This window comes from Lissotriton helveticus, chromosome 3_1 (genome assembly GCF_964261635.1).
Source record: "Lissotriton helveticus chromosome 3_1, aLisHel1.1, whole genome shotgun sequence".
Lineage (NCBI taxonomy): Eukaryota > Metazoa > Chordata > Amphibia > Caudata > Salamandridae > Lissotriton > Lissotriton helveticus.
Genome location: NC_136061.1, coordinates 1,647,341,437 through 1,647,361,096, shown reverse-complemented (window position 1 = coordinate 1,647,361,096; position 19,660 = coordinate 1,647,341,437). Strand labels below are relative to the sequence as shown.

At 46.8% G+C, this 19,660-nt stretch overlaps 1 protein-coding gene across 3 annotated transcripts in view; it reads right to left on the bottom strand.

Moving 5' to 3' along the window:
* Positions 1 to 19,660, bottom strand: part of CFAP221 (cilia and flagella associated protein 221) — a 661,487-nt gene that overhangs the window by 257,563 nt on the left and 384,264 nt on the right. For all 3 annotated transcript variants that reach the window (XM_078682395.1, XM_078682396.1, XM_078682398.1), the window contains exons 14-15: positions 15,254 to 15,349; positions 9,577 to 9,673 (exon numbers count right to left, since the gene is read on the bottom strand). In XM_078682395.1, the coding sequence (XP_078538521.1) occupies positions 9,577 to 9,673; positions 15,254 to 15,349 (193 nt within the window). The remainder of the gene's footprint in view (positions 1 to 9,576; positions 9,674 to 15,253; positions 15,350 to 19,660) is intronic.

The window sequence follows — 19,660 nt, the reverse complement described above, 5'->3', positions numbered from 1 at the left end:
TCTCCTCAATGCAGAAAGAGACCTTGCACCACCTCCTGATGGCGAAGCCATTTATGATATTTAAGGAATCTTCGGCTGAGTTTGTTTGCCCTGGCGTTCCGAGAGCCCACCAGGTATTAAACCACAAGAGATATGCCCTGTCCAGAGACGCAAGGCCTCTTGACAAAGGGTCCAAGACCCAACCCTGCCCTGTTTGTTGCAGTGCAACATGGTAGAGGTGTTGTCTGTGAACGCCTGTACTAACCTTCCCTTGATGGAGAGTAGAAAGGCTTTAATGCCAGCCAGAACACCCGGCGCTCCAACAGGCTGATGTAGTCCAGATTCCACTGGAGACCAGAGGCCTCTGATCTTCACCTCTCCTAGATTGACACCCCCACTCAGAAGTGATGCATCTGTCACTAATGTCAGACCTGGTTGGGGAAGGGAGAGGGGTCTACTGTTCACCCAATCCCGATTTGCTAACCATCACTGCAGATGTTTTGCTGTTCCCTCCACGATCTGGACCATGCCGGAGAGATTCCACCTGTAGGAAAGTAGGATCTGCTTGTATGGTTACCCCCTCTTTTTGCCTGGTGCTAAGCTGATACTGAATAGTCTGACTGGGATCCTGCTAATCAGGACCCCAGTCTATATGCGTTCTCCCTTAAATTGTTGTGGTTAGTACTTGGGTACATCCCATATTGGATACTGGGATACCCTTATCAGTCCCTAGTATATGTTACTAAGGTACCCAGGGCATACGTACCCCAGAGGTCCCCCATGGGCTGAAGCATGTATTATGCCACCCATGGGAGACCATTCAAAATGGAACTACAGGCCTGCCAGTGCAGCCTGTGTATGCTGGTGCTGGCACCACTGACTAAAGATATAGGTTTCTTATATCTAGGGTCACTGGACTTAAAACGTATGTCACGTCCCTATAGCAGGCCATCGCAATCCTGAAGGCATGGTGCTTGGTTCTAAGTGAGAGGGAGCCCCTGCATGAGCAGGGCACCCCTTCAGCCTACGGAGTCCATTCTCCCGGGTTGCCAGTGTAGCAGTCATATACTATATAGAGGGGCACAGCGTAATTACACGATGACCATCTCGAAACTGGCTGCAACAAATCCTATCATGGTTGGTATCAAACATGTTAGAATCATACCCCACACCATAAACGGTGTGGGGTATGATTCCAAGCACTGGCAGAGCCCTCCGTTAGGCTCTCAGTGTTCCTGGTACCAACCTTCTAGACCCAAGACACCACAAAATGGTTGCTGCTGACCAGAGACACATATCTGCCTTCCTGCTGCTGAGCCAAGCTTGAGCAGGGGAAGGCAGAACAATAGGCATCCTGTCACAGGGAGGTGTGACCACCTCCCACACAGGATTTAGTGTATTGGGACAAGGTGGGTGAGCTTGACAGCTTCACTAAGTCTGCATGAGGGGCACATTTGGTCTCCCTGTGCATAGTCCAGTTCCAACCAGACCAGGGAGCTGTTGGCCTCTGCTGTGCCGCAAAACTGGACAAAGGACATGGGAGTAAACTCCCCCGTCCAGACCCTCCCCTGAGAGGGAACCCTGAATTGCCCCAACCCTTTCCTAAAGGTACTTAAGGGCTTACCTGTGGGTGGGTCCCTAGATTCATTGTGGGACAAGATTCAGATCAGACACCACTTCTTCTTCTACCGTCTGGGCATTCTGGACTTTGCTGGACTTCGTATGGGCTCAACTTTGTCTACCTTTCAGTCTGCTGCATCATCTGAGCCTGTGCACCATACAGGAACCTTCCAAGGCCTGTGGGCATCAGAGACACCTTAAGGAATCTCCCTTGGAGTGAAGGAGTCACTCCCCTGCATTTGCAGGCACCGCAACTAAGTCAACCGGTCTGCTGATTCTGAGCTCCTCTGGACTCTGTAAGGTTCTGCAACACAGGTGGTGGTTTTCCACAGCACCTAGCACCAAGTTTGAGGCCAGTATCCCTCGTGGGGTTTCAATAACCGAACCCCTGTGAACTGCATCAAGTTGCAATTGCAAAGGCTTGTTAACTTCCTTCCAAGAAGATCTTCGGGCTCCAAGCAGCCCCAACCTCAAGCACCTCCAATGACCAGAATCTCGTGTTTCGAGGCCTGCTTCTTTTGGTGAGCTGCTTGAGGTCCTCTCGCGACTCCAGTGCCTCCGGCCTGTGGGTCCATAAGAGGGTCACATTTGTTTCTTTTGGGCTACCCTGATTGCTTGGGACCTGCTTTTGGTGAGTCCCCTGGACCTTGCTGGTCCCCACACTGCACCTTTTTTGGTTTCTGCATTGTTTGCATTTGCCAAGGCTTGTTGGTGCTCTCGCCGGAATACTGATCCCTCAGCACTCGACATCTGATGTGTGACAGTTCATACACCGCTCCTGGTCATCCTCAACATCGCCTGGTCCTCACAGCTGCAGAGTCAAGGTCATCCTCATCCATCCATCCATCGGAGGGCATTCATCTTCCAAGCCTCCTGGTCACCCCTGAGTGACATAGACTATCCCCTCTGCTTGCAGGTACCTCTCATCTGGAATCCACTTTCAGATTCAACCGTACAATTTCTCCTTCTTCAGTAGCAGCACTTTCCTGAAGTCCTCCAATGAGTTCAACGGCAGCTTCCAACACCACTTCACACGTATGCACCTGGCTTCCCTGGTGCAGGCAACGTGGGTACTAGGATATCCACAGTTGGGGTGGGTCTCCAACCTTCTGTCTTCCACTGGGTTTCTTCAGGGTCCACTGGGAAGGGTCCTTAATCTCTAAAAATCCAACCGCAACTTACCCGTAGAGTTGTACGGAGCATGCTGTCGTGTTCCCACACTGCACAAGCTCTACGTGGGGTCCCTATCTACTCACCCTGGGTGGTTCCTTGTGTCCCCAGCACTTCTACGTCCTTTCAACACTGTCTTGACCAGAGTCGTGGTTCTTATACCACTTTCTTAGTATATGGTTTGCCCCCCTCCCCCTGGGTCCACTGTGTATTTCCTGCTATTTACTGTATTTCTGTGCATTTTGCTTTGCTCCGTGTAGGAGATATATAAATGTGTTAGAGAGTATTCTATAATAAGTACATATTTTTATAAATATCTTTGTGGTTCTTTTTTCACTTTATCTATACTAGAAGTTTGCATTCTGGTAAAACAATCTGCTTTGCACTCCTTCTGAACTAAGCCTGAAGGCTGCCCTCCACAGCTACCACTTAGAGAGCTTCTAAGGATGTATAAGACCTCTTAAATCACCATAAGTGTTGTCTGGACTGGTGCAAGGTGCCTACTTACATTAGTGGACATCAAATACCAGGCTAGCTTCTCACACTACCGATGGAACACTCACTGGAACTTCACAGACCCTGCATATACCAGTGGGCATGTGTCACAAGCAGGATGCAGAAGGCCATGAGGCCCAGCAGCCTCAGAGGCAGTCTGAACGAAATCCAGGATGGAGGCTGAAACATTAGTATCATAGCCTGAATATCTTGGACTCGCCATTTGGGAAGATATGCCTGAAACTACAACTTGTTAAGAACAGCTCAAATGAAAGGGAGCATCTGATATGGAGTTAAGTGTGCCTTCAGTACGTTGATAGTGAACCCCAGTAAATGCAGGAGTTCCGCCATAGTCTGGAGGTGGGAGATGACAGCCTGCGGTGGGCTTGCCTTCAACAGGCAGTCATTAAAATGGGGGACAACCGGCACCCCTGATATCTACAGAAGAGATACAACCACCGCCATCACCTTAGTGAACATCTGTGGGGTACTGTTACAGCGAAAAGGGAGCACAGTGAACTGAAAGTGCTCATGGCCCACAGTGAACCACAGATAACGCCTGTGGGGAGGCAGAACGAGAATGTGGAAATATGCGTCCAGCAAGTCCAACAGAACCAATACGTCTCCAGGGACCAGAGCAAACAAGACCTGAGGAAGTAGGAGCATTTTAAATTTCTCCTGAGGAAGAAATTGAGAGGGCCCAAGTACAGGATAGGACGAAGACCTCCATCCTTTTTGGTCACCAGAGAGTAGCGGGATTAGCAACCAAAACCTACTTCTGGTGTCGCCACCCTCTCTATTGCTCCTTTGGCCAAGGGAGCCGTCACTTCTTGGCAGAGAAGGAATAGGTGGTCCTCTGTTATCCTGGCACAAGTAGGTGGCTTAGAGGGAGGGATAGATGCGGAGGGGAGGGACGATCTGCAAAACCCACTGGTCTGATATGACTGACTGCTAGTGGGGCAAGTGATGGCGAATCCTGCACTTCACTGGGTGCCCATGATAGTAAGAGGGCAGACTATAAGGGGTTTAAAGGCTGCAGCTGCCAGAGGAGTGGTAGACTGGCCTGCCCTTTGGCTGCCCGACCCACGAAGTCTGTGGGTACCGTGTCCTCGGCAACACAGAGTCTGTGAAGCTTACATGCCATGGAGGCTGGGAGGGAATGAACGCGACTGGAAGCTACATCCATGGCAACAAAAAGAACGAAAGGCAGATTGGAGGTGACAAGGGGCTCCGGCTCCTGGAAACTTGGGGAGGCGTGGAGACTGCCCAGGTGCTGTCTCTGCCGTTGAGCCAGGCCTCAAATGTCGATGCTCCCTCCATTTCATTGGCTAACGGATGACAAGAAGCCAAAGATCTCTTCGATTTCTTCTTTTTGTGATGGGACTTACCTGAAAGTCCCAACTCCGTGACTGCTCCAGGGACCTTCCTCTCAACTGGGATCGATAGAGTCGCTGCGTCACGCGTTGAGCTGCCAGGAGCTTGAGGGATCGCTCTCTTATGGCCTTCGGTTTCAGGGAGCAGCAAATAGAGCAGGCATTAGGATCATGGTCACGCTCGAGGCTCCAAAGGTATACAATAAACGGGTCAGTCACCGACATTGAACAGTGACAGGGCTTGAAGCCAGCCTTTCAAAAACACATTCCTGCCACACCAGGAGGAAAACCTCCAAAAAGACCACACCCGACAAAAAAATTTGTAAAAAATTGACTAAGCAGTCGCTCCGGGTCTGTGCTGACTGGAGCAGAAAGAAGAGAACTGGCGGATCCAGTCTGACACTTGGAGATATTTCAAAAGCTAAGTAATCTGTGGCTAGAAGTCTATCAGATATGATGAACTTCTGGGATCCATGCAATCTACAACACACTGGATTTCTTCTGTCACTCGCCCGCTCTTCAGTTAGTAACTGTGGATCTAGCGCAGGGACGCCCAGTCGCTGGGGCAGCCATGAGCTCTACAAATCTGTTAACATAACATAACATTTCTCTAGGTCTCTGAATTTCAGAAATGCCCCTGGTAGGTACAGTTCCCTGGTAGCTGGAAGAATCTGTCCCAAATACTACAGTTATCCTTCAAGGGAATTGAAAAGAACGAGATTTTTAGAGGTATATTAGATGTCTGAAGGACATCCTGGGTAAGAAAACATACTTGAGCACCTATAAGCCACACTATCCTACAATTCACTGGGCCTCTAGCTTTCAAAAATGCCAAGAACAACTGGACCCCAAAGACAGCTAAGAAACCCCAAAATACTCTGCAAATATGAGACTATGTTGAAAATAATAAGTATTTCCAGAATTTGCAGGGAATGTAAAAGAACTCCCCAAATAGTATTCCCACAGTTATCCTAATAAAACCGCTACTCCTCATGTGTAGGTGGGCCAATCGCCCAGCATAGAAAATGCCCAATTTCTTGATTTTGGCATGTCCTCAAAGTTTTTGGGTGAAAAACCTTCCTTTGAGATGGTGGCAGTTACAGTATTGGGTCTGGGGTTGGATAGATTCCATAACATACTCACACACATTTCTGAAAACTAGACATCTTGGGGAGGACAGACTGGTGTGGCTTGCGCCGATCCAACAATTTATTTTAACCCAGAATGCCTTGCAAACATACGGGTGAAAAAACTCACATGTATGTGACAGAAAATCCAGAACTCACAGCCATTGTCAAATGTCCTTCTATTCTGGTTTCCTACACATTCTCAATAAAAAACACAAATTTGAGGGTGAACTTATTGTACCAGAGAAGATCAAGACAAAGCTATGACAATGTAAAATGGATTTTGTTTTAGCATGGTACAGTGTTGGTTCAATCCTGTCAAGTGCAAATGGCCCACCCCACACATCTTAAGTACCATTTTTATCAGCACTGCATTATAGGACTTTTGCCATTGGCTGGATGTTCCTGACTTATCTGTCTTGCAAACATAAGTAAATCCTATTATTCAGAACCATGGCATTCTAGGTAAGAAAATGTGCTTGGATATACACAAGCAACACCACCAAGGAATTCCCTGTGCCTCTAGTTTTCAGAAATACCTGTGATGTTAGGATTGCCTGGTTGATAGCAGACCCCAGATCAAAACAATGCTCTCTTCCCCCATTCCCAATGAAAAAATAGATTAACTTTTTTTAGCCGTAGTTTTGGTGTTTGTAGGGTAAGCACTTGAATCTGGCATGACAACGGTATAGGCAAGGGGATGCGGCTGGACTGTCTGGACCTTGTGGTGGGGAGGTAGAGATTGCTGCTAGTACTGGATGACCCTCACCCCATTCATTTTGTTAACTCTATTCCTTATGCCTAGTGGGCTTTCTGCCTGGGGCCGACAAACTATGGGCATACTCTCCTCTGTCTAGTAGGGGGCAGAAAGAGTGTATGAGACCCAGGGTGAGATGATGCTGTCAGATGTCATGAAAGGCTGGCCTCCACCCCATTTAATTCTTTAAAAAAAATCCCTGGTGTCTAGTGAGCTTTCTGTTGCCAAATGTCCTAACCTGCCCCAATGAGGAGTAGAAAGACTGTTTGAGCTCGAGGGGTGGGGAGGTATGCCACAATGGCAAGATGTGCTGGCCCTCCACCATTTCATTTTTTTTAAATCCATCCCTGGCATTTAATGAAACTTTTGCCTCCCTTGGGAAGGCAGAGTTGGATTAAATGCTATAATCTGCCCCAGAGTAGGCATGAAGAACTCGATGAGTCCCAGGGGCTTGGGTCGTGCAACTCAAGGTCATGGTGGTCGAGCGCTGCAGCCTATAATGTTTTTTAAAAAATCCCATCCCAATTGTATCTAGTGGTCTTTCTGCCCCCATTCTGCCCCCTGAAGCAGGAAGATGGGAGACAAACCCCTCACTCTACCCTGACGACAATATAAGGACTGTACGTGCACTAAAGCAATGGCCCAATGTCTTGGCTTGCACCCGCGCAATTTACTGTTCATAGATAAACTGTTGGTGTCTAGTTGGATTTTTGCCCCTCTTGACTGAGGGTACTCTGTTACTTCCAGGAGGGCAGAAAGGCTTTCTTGGCCTTGTTGAGTGAGGTAATGTAGCATGCATTATTTGTGTGAACACCTTCCCAGGTGTCTAGTTGGCCTACGGTCAGTCTGGGTCTGGATAATTTGAGGCAAAACCCCAATCTGCCATCAAGTGGCCTAAAAACTGGATAAGCCCCAGGTTTGGGTACTGTGGGCCAATGTTATGATAGACTGCCCCCCTCCCACCCAACTGTTTATTCATAAATAAATCCCTGATGTCCAGTAGGTTATTGCCCCAAAGTCTGCATAGGTCGGGTGTATGTGCTCCAATCTGCCCCCTAAGAGGGCAAACATATTGATTTGGCCCTCAGTGCTGGGGAGAGATACACCCTGTGAGTTGTGGGACTCTTCCCACATAAAACATTACCTGGTGATTTAGTGGATGCATCCCTCCCAGTGGATGGCCCTCCTGTAGAGATCCATGAGCAGTGATCCTCTAGGGAAAGGTACCACTAAAAGAAGGAGAGTCTCCTGTTTCCAATGCTAAGTCTTGTTGAAATCGGTGCTCAGGGGGCCGAGCAGTGCCTCCGAGCACATGTTGAAGATAAAGCTGTTCCCAAATAGTCCAAAGTGGGACCTACAAAAGGAAACTTGTGCACCTTAGAGATTTCCAGTTACATTTCTCAGGATGAGATGGTCTCGTCCACAGCACTTTCATAGCAGTCAAGGGTAGCGCAGCACTAGCACTAACCAATGTTTGTAAAAAAGAATAAGACTTTTTTTATGTGGATGATAGGGAACAATCTCTCTCTTGGATTGTCATGGAGATTTAAGTAGGAGAAAAACTGTGATATTCTCATTTGTCAAACTACTAATGCATTCGCTTCACCTTTACACAGGATAATGTTTATTAATTTTTTTTCTCCGAGGAATGAATTTACATCAAAACCTTGATCTCTCTCTACTTTTGACAGAATGTCTCAGTTTAAAATGAAACATCTACTTTTTGATCACCCAAAATCCATGTTTGTACCCAATTCCAAATCTTTTTTTACAGTACACTAGATGTGAGAGTCGATGCTGGGTGGTGGATGTTCATTTTCCCTACATACCTACTCAGCACTTGCTTGTATGGGTTTTAAATTCGCTAAAATGTTTAGATAGGGGACTATGATTGCCTTTAGTATGGTAAGGGTGTGAATTTATATTGGCAGAAACTGATTCCATGTCTGACACATCTTTGCAACGAAACATGCCCTTCGGGTACCTGTAGGAACTGCATCTTTAGTCCAGAGTCCACAAACGGACTCATTTTAGGAGCTCATTAGGGACTGGTATTAATGGCCCCATCGGTATTATGAGATCTCTTAACTTTCCCCTGGAGAGTTCAGCTTTCTAAAAGCGGCCATATTCTCCACATGAAAGTTTGAACAAAAATGAGGAATTATCAGTGTAATTTGACCAGGAATTACTAATTCCCTGGTAATTCCTCATTTGTAAGTGGACCCTCAGGGTCCAATTCTAAATGGGTACATTTTCCCCATCGTTACCTGTACCCCAGTTATCGAGAATGTTGGAATGCTGAGGGACTTAGTGTGAGGCTCGCAGGTGGGGGGTGTCGATCGCGAGGGAGAGGGGGGTTAATTTAATAATAAATAAATAAACTTACCTTCCCGCCAGCCGGGTCCTGCGTCTTCTCTGCTCCTGCTCTCCTGCTCACAGGAACAGAAAGCAGAAGCAGGCAGCCAGGCTCCCTCCACTAACCAAATCACAAACCCCTAGCAGCGTTGTGATTGGTCGGGACGCTGCCCAGCAAGCGGCTTAGGGGGAGGCCATGTTCTCCATGCAGGCTGCAATGCAGCATGCATGGTGAAGGGCAGAGTGCTCAGGACTGATTTGGGCGGCCCCAGGGGGGCGACCAAACAGTCTTTGCGCACTCAGGAGTGGGCAGGCACACCACTCCCCCCTGCCCTGCCCCGCCCACCTGCCAGCCCGCAACTAAACATAACATGGTAAGAACGGAAAATAATTACCATTTTATGTTTCTGCTCCTCGAGGTGCGGGAAAGGAGTGGGGCGAAGCTCCTCCGCCTTAGTGGCGGAGCCAACCCTGGGTGAGTCATGTGATTGCTGGAGGTTATCCAACTGCACTAAATCAAACACTTTCCAAAAACTTGCGAGGAGATGTAACTGCTATTACAACAGCTTTGAAAACAGGACCTAAAAATCACACTACAAACTCACTGGCCCTGAGGTCTCTAAATCTACCAATGTGTTTAATTTGTAATGTAATCAGATGCTTTAACAAAGCGTGTAAAACCAACAACAGACTTATTTACCTGACATGTGTTGTCCATCTTCCGTCTGTGCTTTAATGTATTGTATTACTTCTCTTAATAAACGTAATCTCAGGTTTACGCGACATCTAATCAAGATCTAGGGATAAAATTAATAATATTTTCATGACAAAAATGATTTTTTTTATTAGACATTCGTGCATATTTTAAATATTCTGCATTTCCATGATGTTTAATAACTGTGGTGCCAGAGTTGTAGGGCCTGATTTACAAAAGTAGGGCTGTAAAGCAGTGGGTGTTTTTGTACTGCATTGCGCCATCACGTTCATTTTGCACTGCAACTGCTGTAACTGATCAGTCACTGCACAGAAACCCATTCACAGCGCGTCACAAAAACTGAAGCCTTATTAATATTTATGAGGCAGGAGTCCTTTTGTAAGTTTCTGCAAATGGAGAAATGGAGGCCTACAAGGGAAAGCAGACATCCAACCCTGTATTCACTGAATGACAAGTTCTTTTAATGCAGTTCCTGCCACCTAATGGGACAAGGGCCGCTTTTACAAATAAGAGTTGCCATTCAGTGAATGGAACTGGAAGGGGTATGCAGAGATCCCCAATAATGCCGCAAGCCACCATTCAAAATATGAAACATCCCCCTTGTGGTCACCTTCCACTCTCCGAATGCCTTACCATCACCCTTTAGGAGTCTATCAATGGTTTGTAACTACAAATGCGGTTGCAACGCATTGATACACTTCAAAGCAAATCACAAAGACAGAGGCATCCATTACAACCCCCTCTCCTTTGGGATTCATGATGGGTCACAATGTGCACTTTGTAACCAGCACTTTTTGTTGCAACACCTGTAATTCCTAGAATTGCCTGATTTGCCACCTCAAATATGCTTCAAACTTTGGGCGTGTGGTTTCATTTGACGGTTTCGCACATGGAAAACCTCTTAAACCATTGTCTTTGAAGGTAATCGGAAAAATCGTAGGTTGCATCCTCTTTGTGAGAACTTGCTTTATAGCAAAAACACTCGGAAAGAGTTCCATGTGCCCAAAAACACAAAGGGCGTAGAATGTGGGGCTCTAGTATCTTCTCTGAATCCACAAATTACCTGCCTAGGTCAGCACACTAAGGGGCCCATTAGGATGGCGGGCATATTGCCCCCGCCAGGCTAGCGGTAGCCACCGCCGGCCGGGCGGGGGCAATCCGCCCGCCATCCTCCCCTAAATGACCCCCCGCCATACTAGTATGGCGGGGGGGACTGCGGCAGACGGAAAGACCATCCGCTGCTTTTCCGCTCCGGGCGGAAGAATCTAAATGGTGGCGGTGTCTAATAGACACTGCCAGCCATATTAGCATGGGCTTTTTTAGATGAATTTCAGTGGCGGCGAAGCCGCCTTAGGAAAGGCATGCGGTCTTCACTTTGGGGGCCCCTTGCGGGCCCCCAGAGTGAAGGAGAGGTGGGGGGTGCACACGGGGGGTACCTGTGGTACCCCCTGCACTTGCATAAACAAAGCAGCAGGCACCGCGCGGTGCCTGCCGCTTTGTTTATGCAAATGCATACGTGCATTTGTAGCATTGTGGCGGGAGGTGCTGAGATCACCGGCCGCCACAATGCTAAAAATGCAGGATGCGGGGGAGGAGCCTAGCAGCAGCCGCGATGGCCGCCTGATTCCTCGGCTCCGCCGACCTTCTCGCTTTCCTCCCGTCTCCTGCCCTATCCTGCTCGTGATCCTGAATCTGACCGGCGCTACCGGAGTCGGGAGAAGAACCCGGTTCTAGGGATGTGCTTAACTTCGCGTTCTGGGCTGTAACACTGACGGAGCGCCCTCGCCCTTCCCTGATGCCTCGCGGCTGAGCCCGGATCTTTGTTCTGCTTGTGTGGCCGACCCTGTGAACAACGACAGCGGCCATCTCGAGCTGGGCGGCGCTGACTGTTGAGAACGACTGCTGCCTTTGATTCCTCTCGGCAGCTCATCCTGCTCTGTTGCCCCTCACGCTGCTTCCAGGCTGAAACCGCTACATTCTATCTTCGCCCCGGCCTCGGACGGCTACTCTCGCTACATTTGTTTCCCCCAGCGCGGTGACCGCCATTTTAGATAGCTCGCACTCGCTATTGGGGAGAGACTGCCCAGGGTGCTGCTGGAGCCCGTTTGATGTTGCTTTGCCCTGACATCGTGCGAGGTGCAGGAATGGATTGTGTTGCCCCTGTACCCCCAGTTTGGCTGTGTTGTGGTGGTCGCCGGCGGGGAACCTGGCTAACGGTGCAAGGAGATGGCGTCCGACATCAGGACTCGGTATACGCCTGTGAGCGGTGTGTGCAGTGGCAACTCGGGGATCGCCTGGTCCCTTGGGACGACGACGCTCATTCTCGAGCACCGATTTCTGCTGGTATGCCCGACGCACAGGGAATTGTTGCACCTTTATTCCCTGAGACGCCCCTGCGGATTGTCGACGTTTTGGAAGCCCTGGGTGAGCTACGTGTCGCCCACCGTACTGTTGCTCGAGAACTGGGGGACCGCCTGGACGCTATTTCATCCAATGTGATACCGACCGACCAAGCTTGCCTGCGAGTGCAGGGCGCTGCGCCACATCCTATGCCCTACTACTGCGGATTGTCTACTCCGATGTCCACGGTTGCGCTGCCGGCGCAAGATCCTGCTCCCACCGTGTCGCTACATGTACTAGCCTGGAAGACATCTGCTGCTCATGGCCTTATGCGGTGGAGTGGGAACTCTCTCCAAGAGCCATGTCTGGCAGCCTCATTGGGGACTACTGTTGGAACTCGTCATCTTCCCCCGGAACTGATTCTACTGCTTGGGCTGACTTTTCTTTGTGCTCTACTGCTGCGTGGTCTTTCTCCTGCTGTGCTCGTGCCGTGCTGGGCTTTGTGTTGGACAGTTCATGGCGGCCAGTTTCCTACTCTGCTGAGGTCGTCTCGTCTGCTTGCCCCACCAGTGATGAATATCGCGCAGTTGTACTCTGTTGGCACATTGGACCGTAAGGGGCTGGGTTGAGGCTGTTTTTTTTTTCTTCGCCTGCTGAAGTTCTTAGTGCTGGGACTATAATCCACATGCCGGGTAGTGGGGTGTTGGTTCTGTATTGGTCTTGGGGTTCGGGGATGGGCGATTGTGGTTGCGCACATTGATTGCTTTACTTTCCCTGCCTACGTTTATTTGAAATTTCCGGTCCTTCTTCTTCCTGATGTATTGGCGGGGGGTTGTGTTTTGGCCCCAGGTTCTGGGTGTAACAGATTCTGCTTCTCTTTTTGTTTCATGTCTTCCGAATTTACTGTTGCATGTGGCGTAGATGGTGTATTTGGCCGGGATGTCCGGGAGATCCTGATATTGGGTGGGCTCCTCCTCACCTTTCCTTTTTCGGGGAGTAGTGGATTAGTTTATTCTTTTCTCGCTCCCTTTCTCTCTGCTGTTAGGGCTTTTTCTTCCTTTTTCTTCATTTTTCCTTTTTTCTCTCTTCCTTTCTTGTCTATATTTCGGGTTCCTTAGTGGGCGACAGACACTCTGCTGGGGGGGGGGTAGGCCGTAGCCTCCGCATTGCTGTAGGGTGGGGGGTTATTTCGTTCTTTTTGGTTTCTATGGGCCTTTATTTCCTTTTTATTTTAAGCCTTTTTCTTTTCCTTTTTCTGGGTCAAGGGTTTTAGCTGTCCGGGGGTGGGTAGCTATTGGCGCACGACGTGTTCTGCGAATGTCAATCCTTATGTATTGTGTTGGTGCCGCCATTTTGACGATGTTCTCATGCGCGCTGGATCTTTGCTGTGAGTTGCCCGCTTCAATTCTGTTGTTCTGTCTGGTCCTTGATCCTTTCTAGTCCTTCCAACTTACTATTTTATTTACAAGCATAAAAAAGAAAACCTTTAACGATGGTCCTTCCCCTTCTCCTGTTTCCCAGTGGTATATGTCTGCCGATGTGATATGAATCGACTGTAATTTGTTTGACGTACTGCTGCGATGCCATGTTGTGCGCTTATGTGCTTCGAAACGTTGTTGAGGCCGGCCGGATGGTTGTAGGCCCGTATTTGTTTCTGACGTTTTACAATAAAGGTTTTTAAAAAAAAAAAAATGCAGGATGCGCCCGCTACAGTGGCGGGCACATCCTAATACACCCCACGGGACCCCCGCCCTTATGGCGGGCGGTCCCAATTACCGATAGGATGGCGGGCGGACCAAGTCCGCACGCCATCCTAATGACCCCCTAACATTGAACGGAGTCTCCTCTGTGACTCACCAATGGTTCCTTTCCTCCAGTAGTGCCCGGGCCGGCAGAGGCGGGGAGCACTCCAGTTCTGAATAAGACAGGTGCTACTATGGACAATTCAGCCCCAAATGCCTCACTTGGACGAACCTCAGAATTTCTTGTCCATTGTTAGACTAGTCCTTCCTAGTAGTAGCTGACAGATCAAGTTCATAAAACCGTGAATGAGCTGTCAACCCAGACGCAAATATATATATATATATATATATATATATATATATATATATATATATATATATATATATATATATATATATATATATATATATATATATATATATATATATATATATATATATAAAATCTTTTTGGAAGCACTGAGCCAATCACAGGCAGTATATAGTTCATATTACCAAAGTAGTATAATGGATGTAGGTATCCAAGATATAAAATTAGTGCTGACAACTCAGCTCATTTTACCTATATGGCACTCTTTCCTTTAAAAAGTTAACAGAATCGCGAATGTAATGTGCTTTACGTGTTTCCTTTTGGACTGTATCCCAAGAGCAGGATTTGTTTTACAATATAGTGTACAATTCATGTATTCCTAGTGGTTCCTCAATCATATGTGTCTAATTATTAACACATTTTCAAATGTACAGTGTACACAAAACCATGACAAACGAATGTATTTTGTGTCAAATTCAAACAATTAAGACCATGCCAACAATTAAATAGACTTGTGATCATTTTTGGCAAGTGACACAAATCTGAAACTACAATCTGTAATCTGTTCACATATGTAAACTAATTACACGCAATCAGAATGGATTTTTACAACGAGTCCTTCTCTAAAACATTCATCAAGCAATTTTCAAACTGTGCAGATAAATGTATTTTTTAAATGTAATCATCTGGCCTACACACCCAGATGTTTTATTTAGGGTGTTCTTGCTCCTAAGGTAGAAAAAAGTTTTATATTTCCTTAAGTCCCTTGGAGATCATTACATGCCTTCCAAAAAAAGGTTTGGGACACCCTTGACAGAGACTTGTGTGGCGTAAATAACTTTTGGGTCCTGAGCAGTTCCTGAAGTATTCATCAGGAATACATCTACTCAACAGAGTTAAGAAATTTAGGACTCAAGGATGATGCAAGCATTGAAGTGCGATCAAAATGAGTCTGAATAAAAGAGCCACCTATGTTTCAACATTGAGGACCCTTCAGGAATTAATGACTTCGCCAACATGTTATGAAACAATTCGGTTCATGAGATACATTCTAAATGCAACCCTAGGTTTTTTCCATCTGTCCATTTAATTGTAATTGTGCACTGGGATATTTCTCGATAGTTCTAGTTTTTTAGATCTCCTTGAACATTAAAGTAAATATACTTTGTAATTTTTGGTGCTCTTTGGGTTGAAACCGTGAGAAATGAAAACGATCGAACACATGAGTACACCCACTGAATGATACAATATTACCTTAATTTATACAAACCTTTCGAGCAGCTTGCTGAAACCTTCTGAGGGCTCTTTGTCTCTTGGCCCATAAACGATTAATGTAGACATCAAATTTTGGCTCAAAACTTGGTAACTGTTTCGAATACAAAATACAATGACATGCTAGAGTTATTATAGGAAATATTAAAGCTTACCAGTGAATATATTGAATAAAGCATACATTATAATAAACAACAAAGCTGAATAAGAGTAGTTCATGATAGTTGTGAACCTAAGTTTAAGACCTAGTGTTATTTTAAACTGATGTCTACAACAAAGTAAAAACTTTGGAATACCAACATGAAGTTGGGCAAATTGAGGTTATTGTTAGGATCATTAAAATTTGACACAAACCTCATGTGCGAAGCCTCCCTTATGCCCAAAATACATTAATCACATGCCTACAGCAGTTGCCACCCTCTCCTTGGCAGAGAGGCCCACAGTAGACAGACTCAACAAGCAGAACCACAAGGAAGAATTCAAAAATGTGCAAACAGTTGTGACCAGAATTTTCAATTATATTAAGGACACGGAGGCGAGGATTATGCTTCTCATTTCTTCACTGTTTATTCACAGCAGCCAATGAAACAAAAGTAAAATTAACATTGCAATACCCATGAACACATGATGAACCATAGAGTATGCCCTGTATATAAGCTCTGACTGAGGTGACAGTGTCCTCTTTCTACGTGTGATCATCTAACAGTTAAGTCCGTAAACAAAACTTGATCTTTGAAAACCATCCTAGTGGTAAGCAAACTTCTTCTTGAAGAGACAACTAGCAGCCCAAAGGGACTCAATCTCAGAACCTGCTTCTTGGACCAACGAGTCACAAAATCCTCCTTTGGATTTTGATGACCTTACATCGATGCGTAACATCAAGCTCTACTTGTTATCAGCACCTGAAAGAGTAAAGGATAAACCGTAACACCATTCTCCAAATCTGATATCTCAATATGATCAGAAAGGGAAGGGAAGAAACACAGGAAATCATGATGCAGTATGAACATACTATGAAAAATTATAATGCAAGAACAATGCAGATATACATAGTGTTTGGGTGGGATAATCCTCGCCTCTGTGTCCTTAATAGAATTGAAAATTCTTGTCACAACTGTTTGCAAATTTAAAATCTGTCAGGACCGGAGGCTCCGATTATGCTTCTTTAAAGTTTAGCCACCACAACAGAAGCTACATCCACAATAGGCATATAATAGAAAGACTTGAAAGTGGTCTCTGTTGACCAGTCAGCTGCATTCATAATATCTATACTGCTGACACCTAAAGAAAAAGCCTTAGAAGCCATAGCTCCTCTGGCTGACTGGGCTCCAAACTTTGATACATCAATGCCCGCTTCGCCCATGAGCCAACACACCCATCTTGACATGGTGGAAGGAGTCACAGGGCAAAAAGGCTTTTGTTCCATTGACTCTTCATGACTGAATGAAACTCAGCTGTACTCACCTCATAGTCTTTTAAACATTGCACAATGCACAGCTTGAGGTTATTAGGAAAAGCTGAGTAAGATATCGAAGAAGTATTACACTTAGTTCGCTTGGTTGTAGCGAAAAAGTCACACCCTACGTCCCGCTAAGTCTAACACTCGAACAGTCGAGACACATTTGCATGACACCAGACAAAACCGCATGGTCAACTTGGCCGACAGCTGTTTCCTAGACAAATATTTACTGGAAGGTCAGGATTCCAGGAATCTCAGAACGTTAGACACATCCCACAGTTCTGAATATTTAGGGCAAGGGGGTTTAACCATCCAAATACCCCTGAGCAGTTTACATACCAAAGGATGCTCTCCAACTCGTTTGTTTTCCACTGGCACATGCCCTGCTGAGATGGCGGACTGGAAATTGTTCACAGACCTATAAGCTAAGCCTGATGTCGCAATAGAGGCCAATAAGTTTACAATCAGGGAGACATGCACTTTAGCGGGATCCACTTCCCGTTGAGAGCACCAGCTACACCATTGTTTACAAGCTGATGAGTATCACTTGTGGGTGTTAGCTGACCAGGCTTCACTAACAAATCTGTCAGCGTCTCGTGAAAAGGCTTGGGACCTTCCATCTGTCCCTGAAACCCGCCAGGATACCAGAGTGAGTTGTCCCAATTCTACCAATGGATGAAGGGCCTTTTGAGGATCCAGCAACAGGTTCCACTTCTGTGGAAGAAGGAGCGGTACTGCACATTGCATTTCCAGGAGCACTGGAAACCATGCCTGGGCCCTCCAGAGCAGAGTGATCAGAATTACCTCCGAGCGATGATGTTGGCTCTGAGCCTGGACTCTGGGAATTATCATAAATGGATGGAAGGCATAGCACAGATATGTTGGCAGATCTTGTAGGAACGCATCCATGGCAATCGCCTCTGGATCCTAGCGCCAGCTGTAAAAAGCTGGGAGTTGTCTGTTGAGACAAGATGCAAATAGGTCCAGCATGCAAGAACCCCAAAGGTGGGTCAGTGACCAGAAGACCCAGGGATGGAGTCTCTAGTCGCTGAAGTCCCTCAGATGACAAGAGTGCCAGCCAGCCACCTCGTTGTTGCGGCCCGGGAGGTATTCCGCCACTACTGAAATTCTGTGTTGCAGGCAAAATGCTATAAATTCTTGGCGATTTCCACCAGAATCCAGGATCTTGTCCCCCCCTAGTTTGTTGATGTAGCGTACCGCTGACACAATGTCCATGTGGTGGAAGACACAACAAATTGTCTTCCGGGGAGAAAGACAGCGAATCGCGAAGGAGCAGCTCCAGACAATTGATATACAATCAAAGTTCCTCCTGTGAACAGCGGCCACCAGTGGACATCTGGCCGCAACGGGCTCCCCAACCCCACCGGCTGGCATCGGATTATATTAATATTTCCGGAGAGTGTCCGAAGAGGGCTCTCCCATTCCAAGCCAACATGTGGTCTAGCCACCACAACATCTCCCACCTCGCCTCCTCTGAGATGGGAATCTGTTCGGCATATCCGAAACCTTTCCGGAGAAACTGAATCTTTAGCCGTTGGAGAGCTCAGTAGTGAAGGGGACCGGGGAAGATCACCTGAATCGACAATGTAAGCAGCCCAACTATGCGGGCTACAGATCTCAATGATACACTCTGCTTGTTTAAAATCAATCTCAACTCTCTCCTTATTGACCTGATTTTCTGAACTGGAAGACGAAGTTGGCAACTCCGTGAGTCGATCTGAAAAACCTAGAAATAGATTGGGCTGGAGAAAGAATCCATTTCTGAGGATTCACAATGAATCCCAGAATCTGTATGAGGTCGATCGCCCATTCAAGATGTGTTATCACTAGCCGAGGACAGCGTGCCATGAAGATGATGTCGTCCAGATAAACTATTAGACAGACACCTCATGCTCTCAATGATTCCACGACTGGACGAAGGAGTTTCGTGAAGCACCATGGTGCTGACGAAAGGCCGAAGGCAAGGACTTTGTACTCGAAACAAACTCCCTACCAGAGGAACTGCAGAAAACAACAATGTGGTGCGTAGATGGGAACTGATAGATATGTATCTTTTAGGTCCAAACGGACCATCCAATCCCCTTCTTGAAGGAGATTGTGCAAAAGATGGATGCCCTCCATCTTGAAGTGACGATATACTACTCATCCATTGAAATCCTTTAGATTTAAGACTAGTCTGGATTCATCCCCCTTCTTCTCTACAAGGAAGATATTGCTGGTAAAACCTCAGGGGTGATGGTCTGTTACCACTATCGCTCTTTACTTTAAAAGAGAGTCTTTCTCTTTGGAGATAAAGTCCTGCTCTTGTTAGGAAAAATATATTTGAGGATTGGGAGAGTCTTGACTGAGTGAGCTCTAAAGTTCAATCTTGCACCCTTGAATTGTCTTTAGGATCCAGGCATCTTGCGAGATTGAGCACCAATTTTACAGAAATAACTGGACCCTGCCCCCCAGAATTCCCTCAGAACATGGAATCAGTCTCACCTGAATTACCGGTATCCTGCTGTCCACCCTGATTTCCTCCGTATCTGCCCTTTCAGAATCTATTCTTGGCTAGTTGTGTTGGGTAGAAGGAGGAGTTAGTATTGTAATTGGAGTCTAGGTAACCTCCTCACCGTTGGTGGTATTAGCCACAAGGGGCGCGTTGGTTGTAGCCCCGGATGAACGACCGCCCACGGTATCGTCGAGCCCTGCCGAAAACCGGGTGGAACGCCCGTTTGAGAGACCCCTGAGCTTTGTCTAACCCATTGAAGGTGGAGACGACTTTTATAAGTTCTTTTGGAAAAGGCTGGCTAAAAAGAAGGCCCTGAGCAAGGGTCCCTAACTCAGAGGAGGAAAGCTCCGCTAATTTGGGATCCAGCTTCGGTAAAATTGAACTACGCCTCTCGCTGGACATAGCGCAGTTCGCATTTTCTAATTGGCATA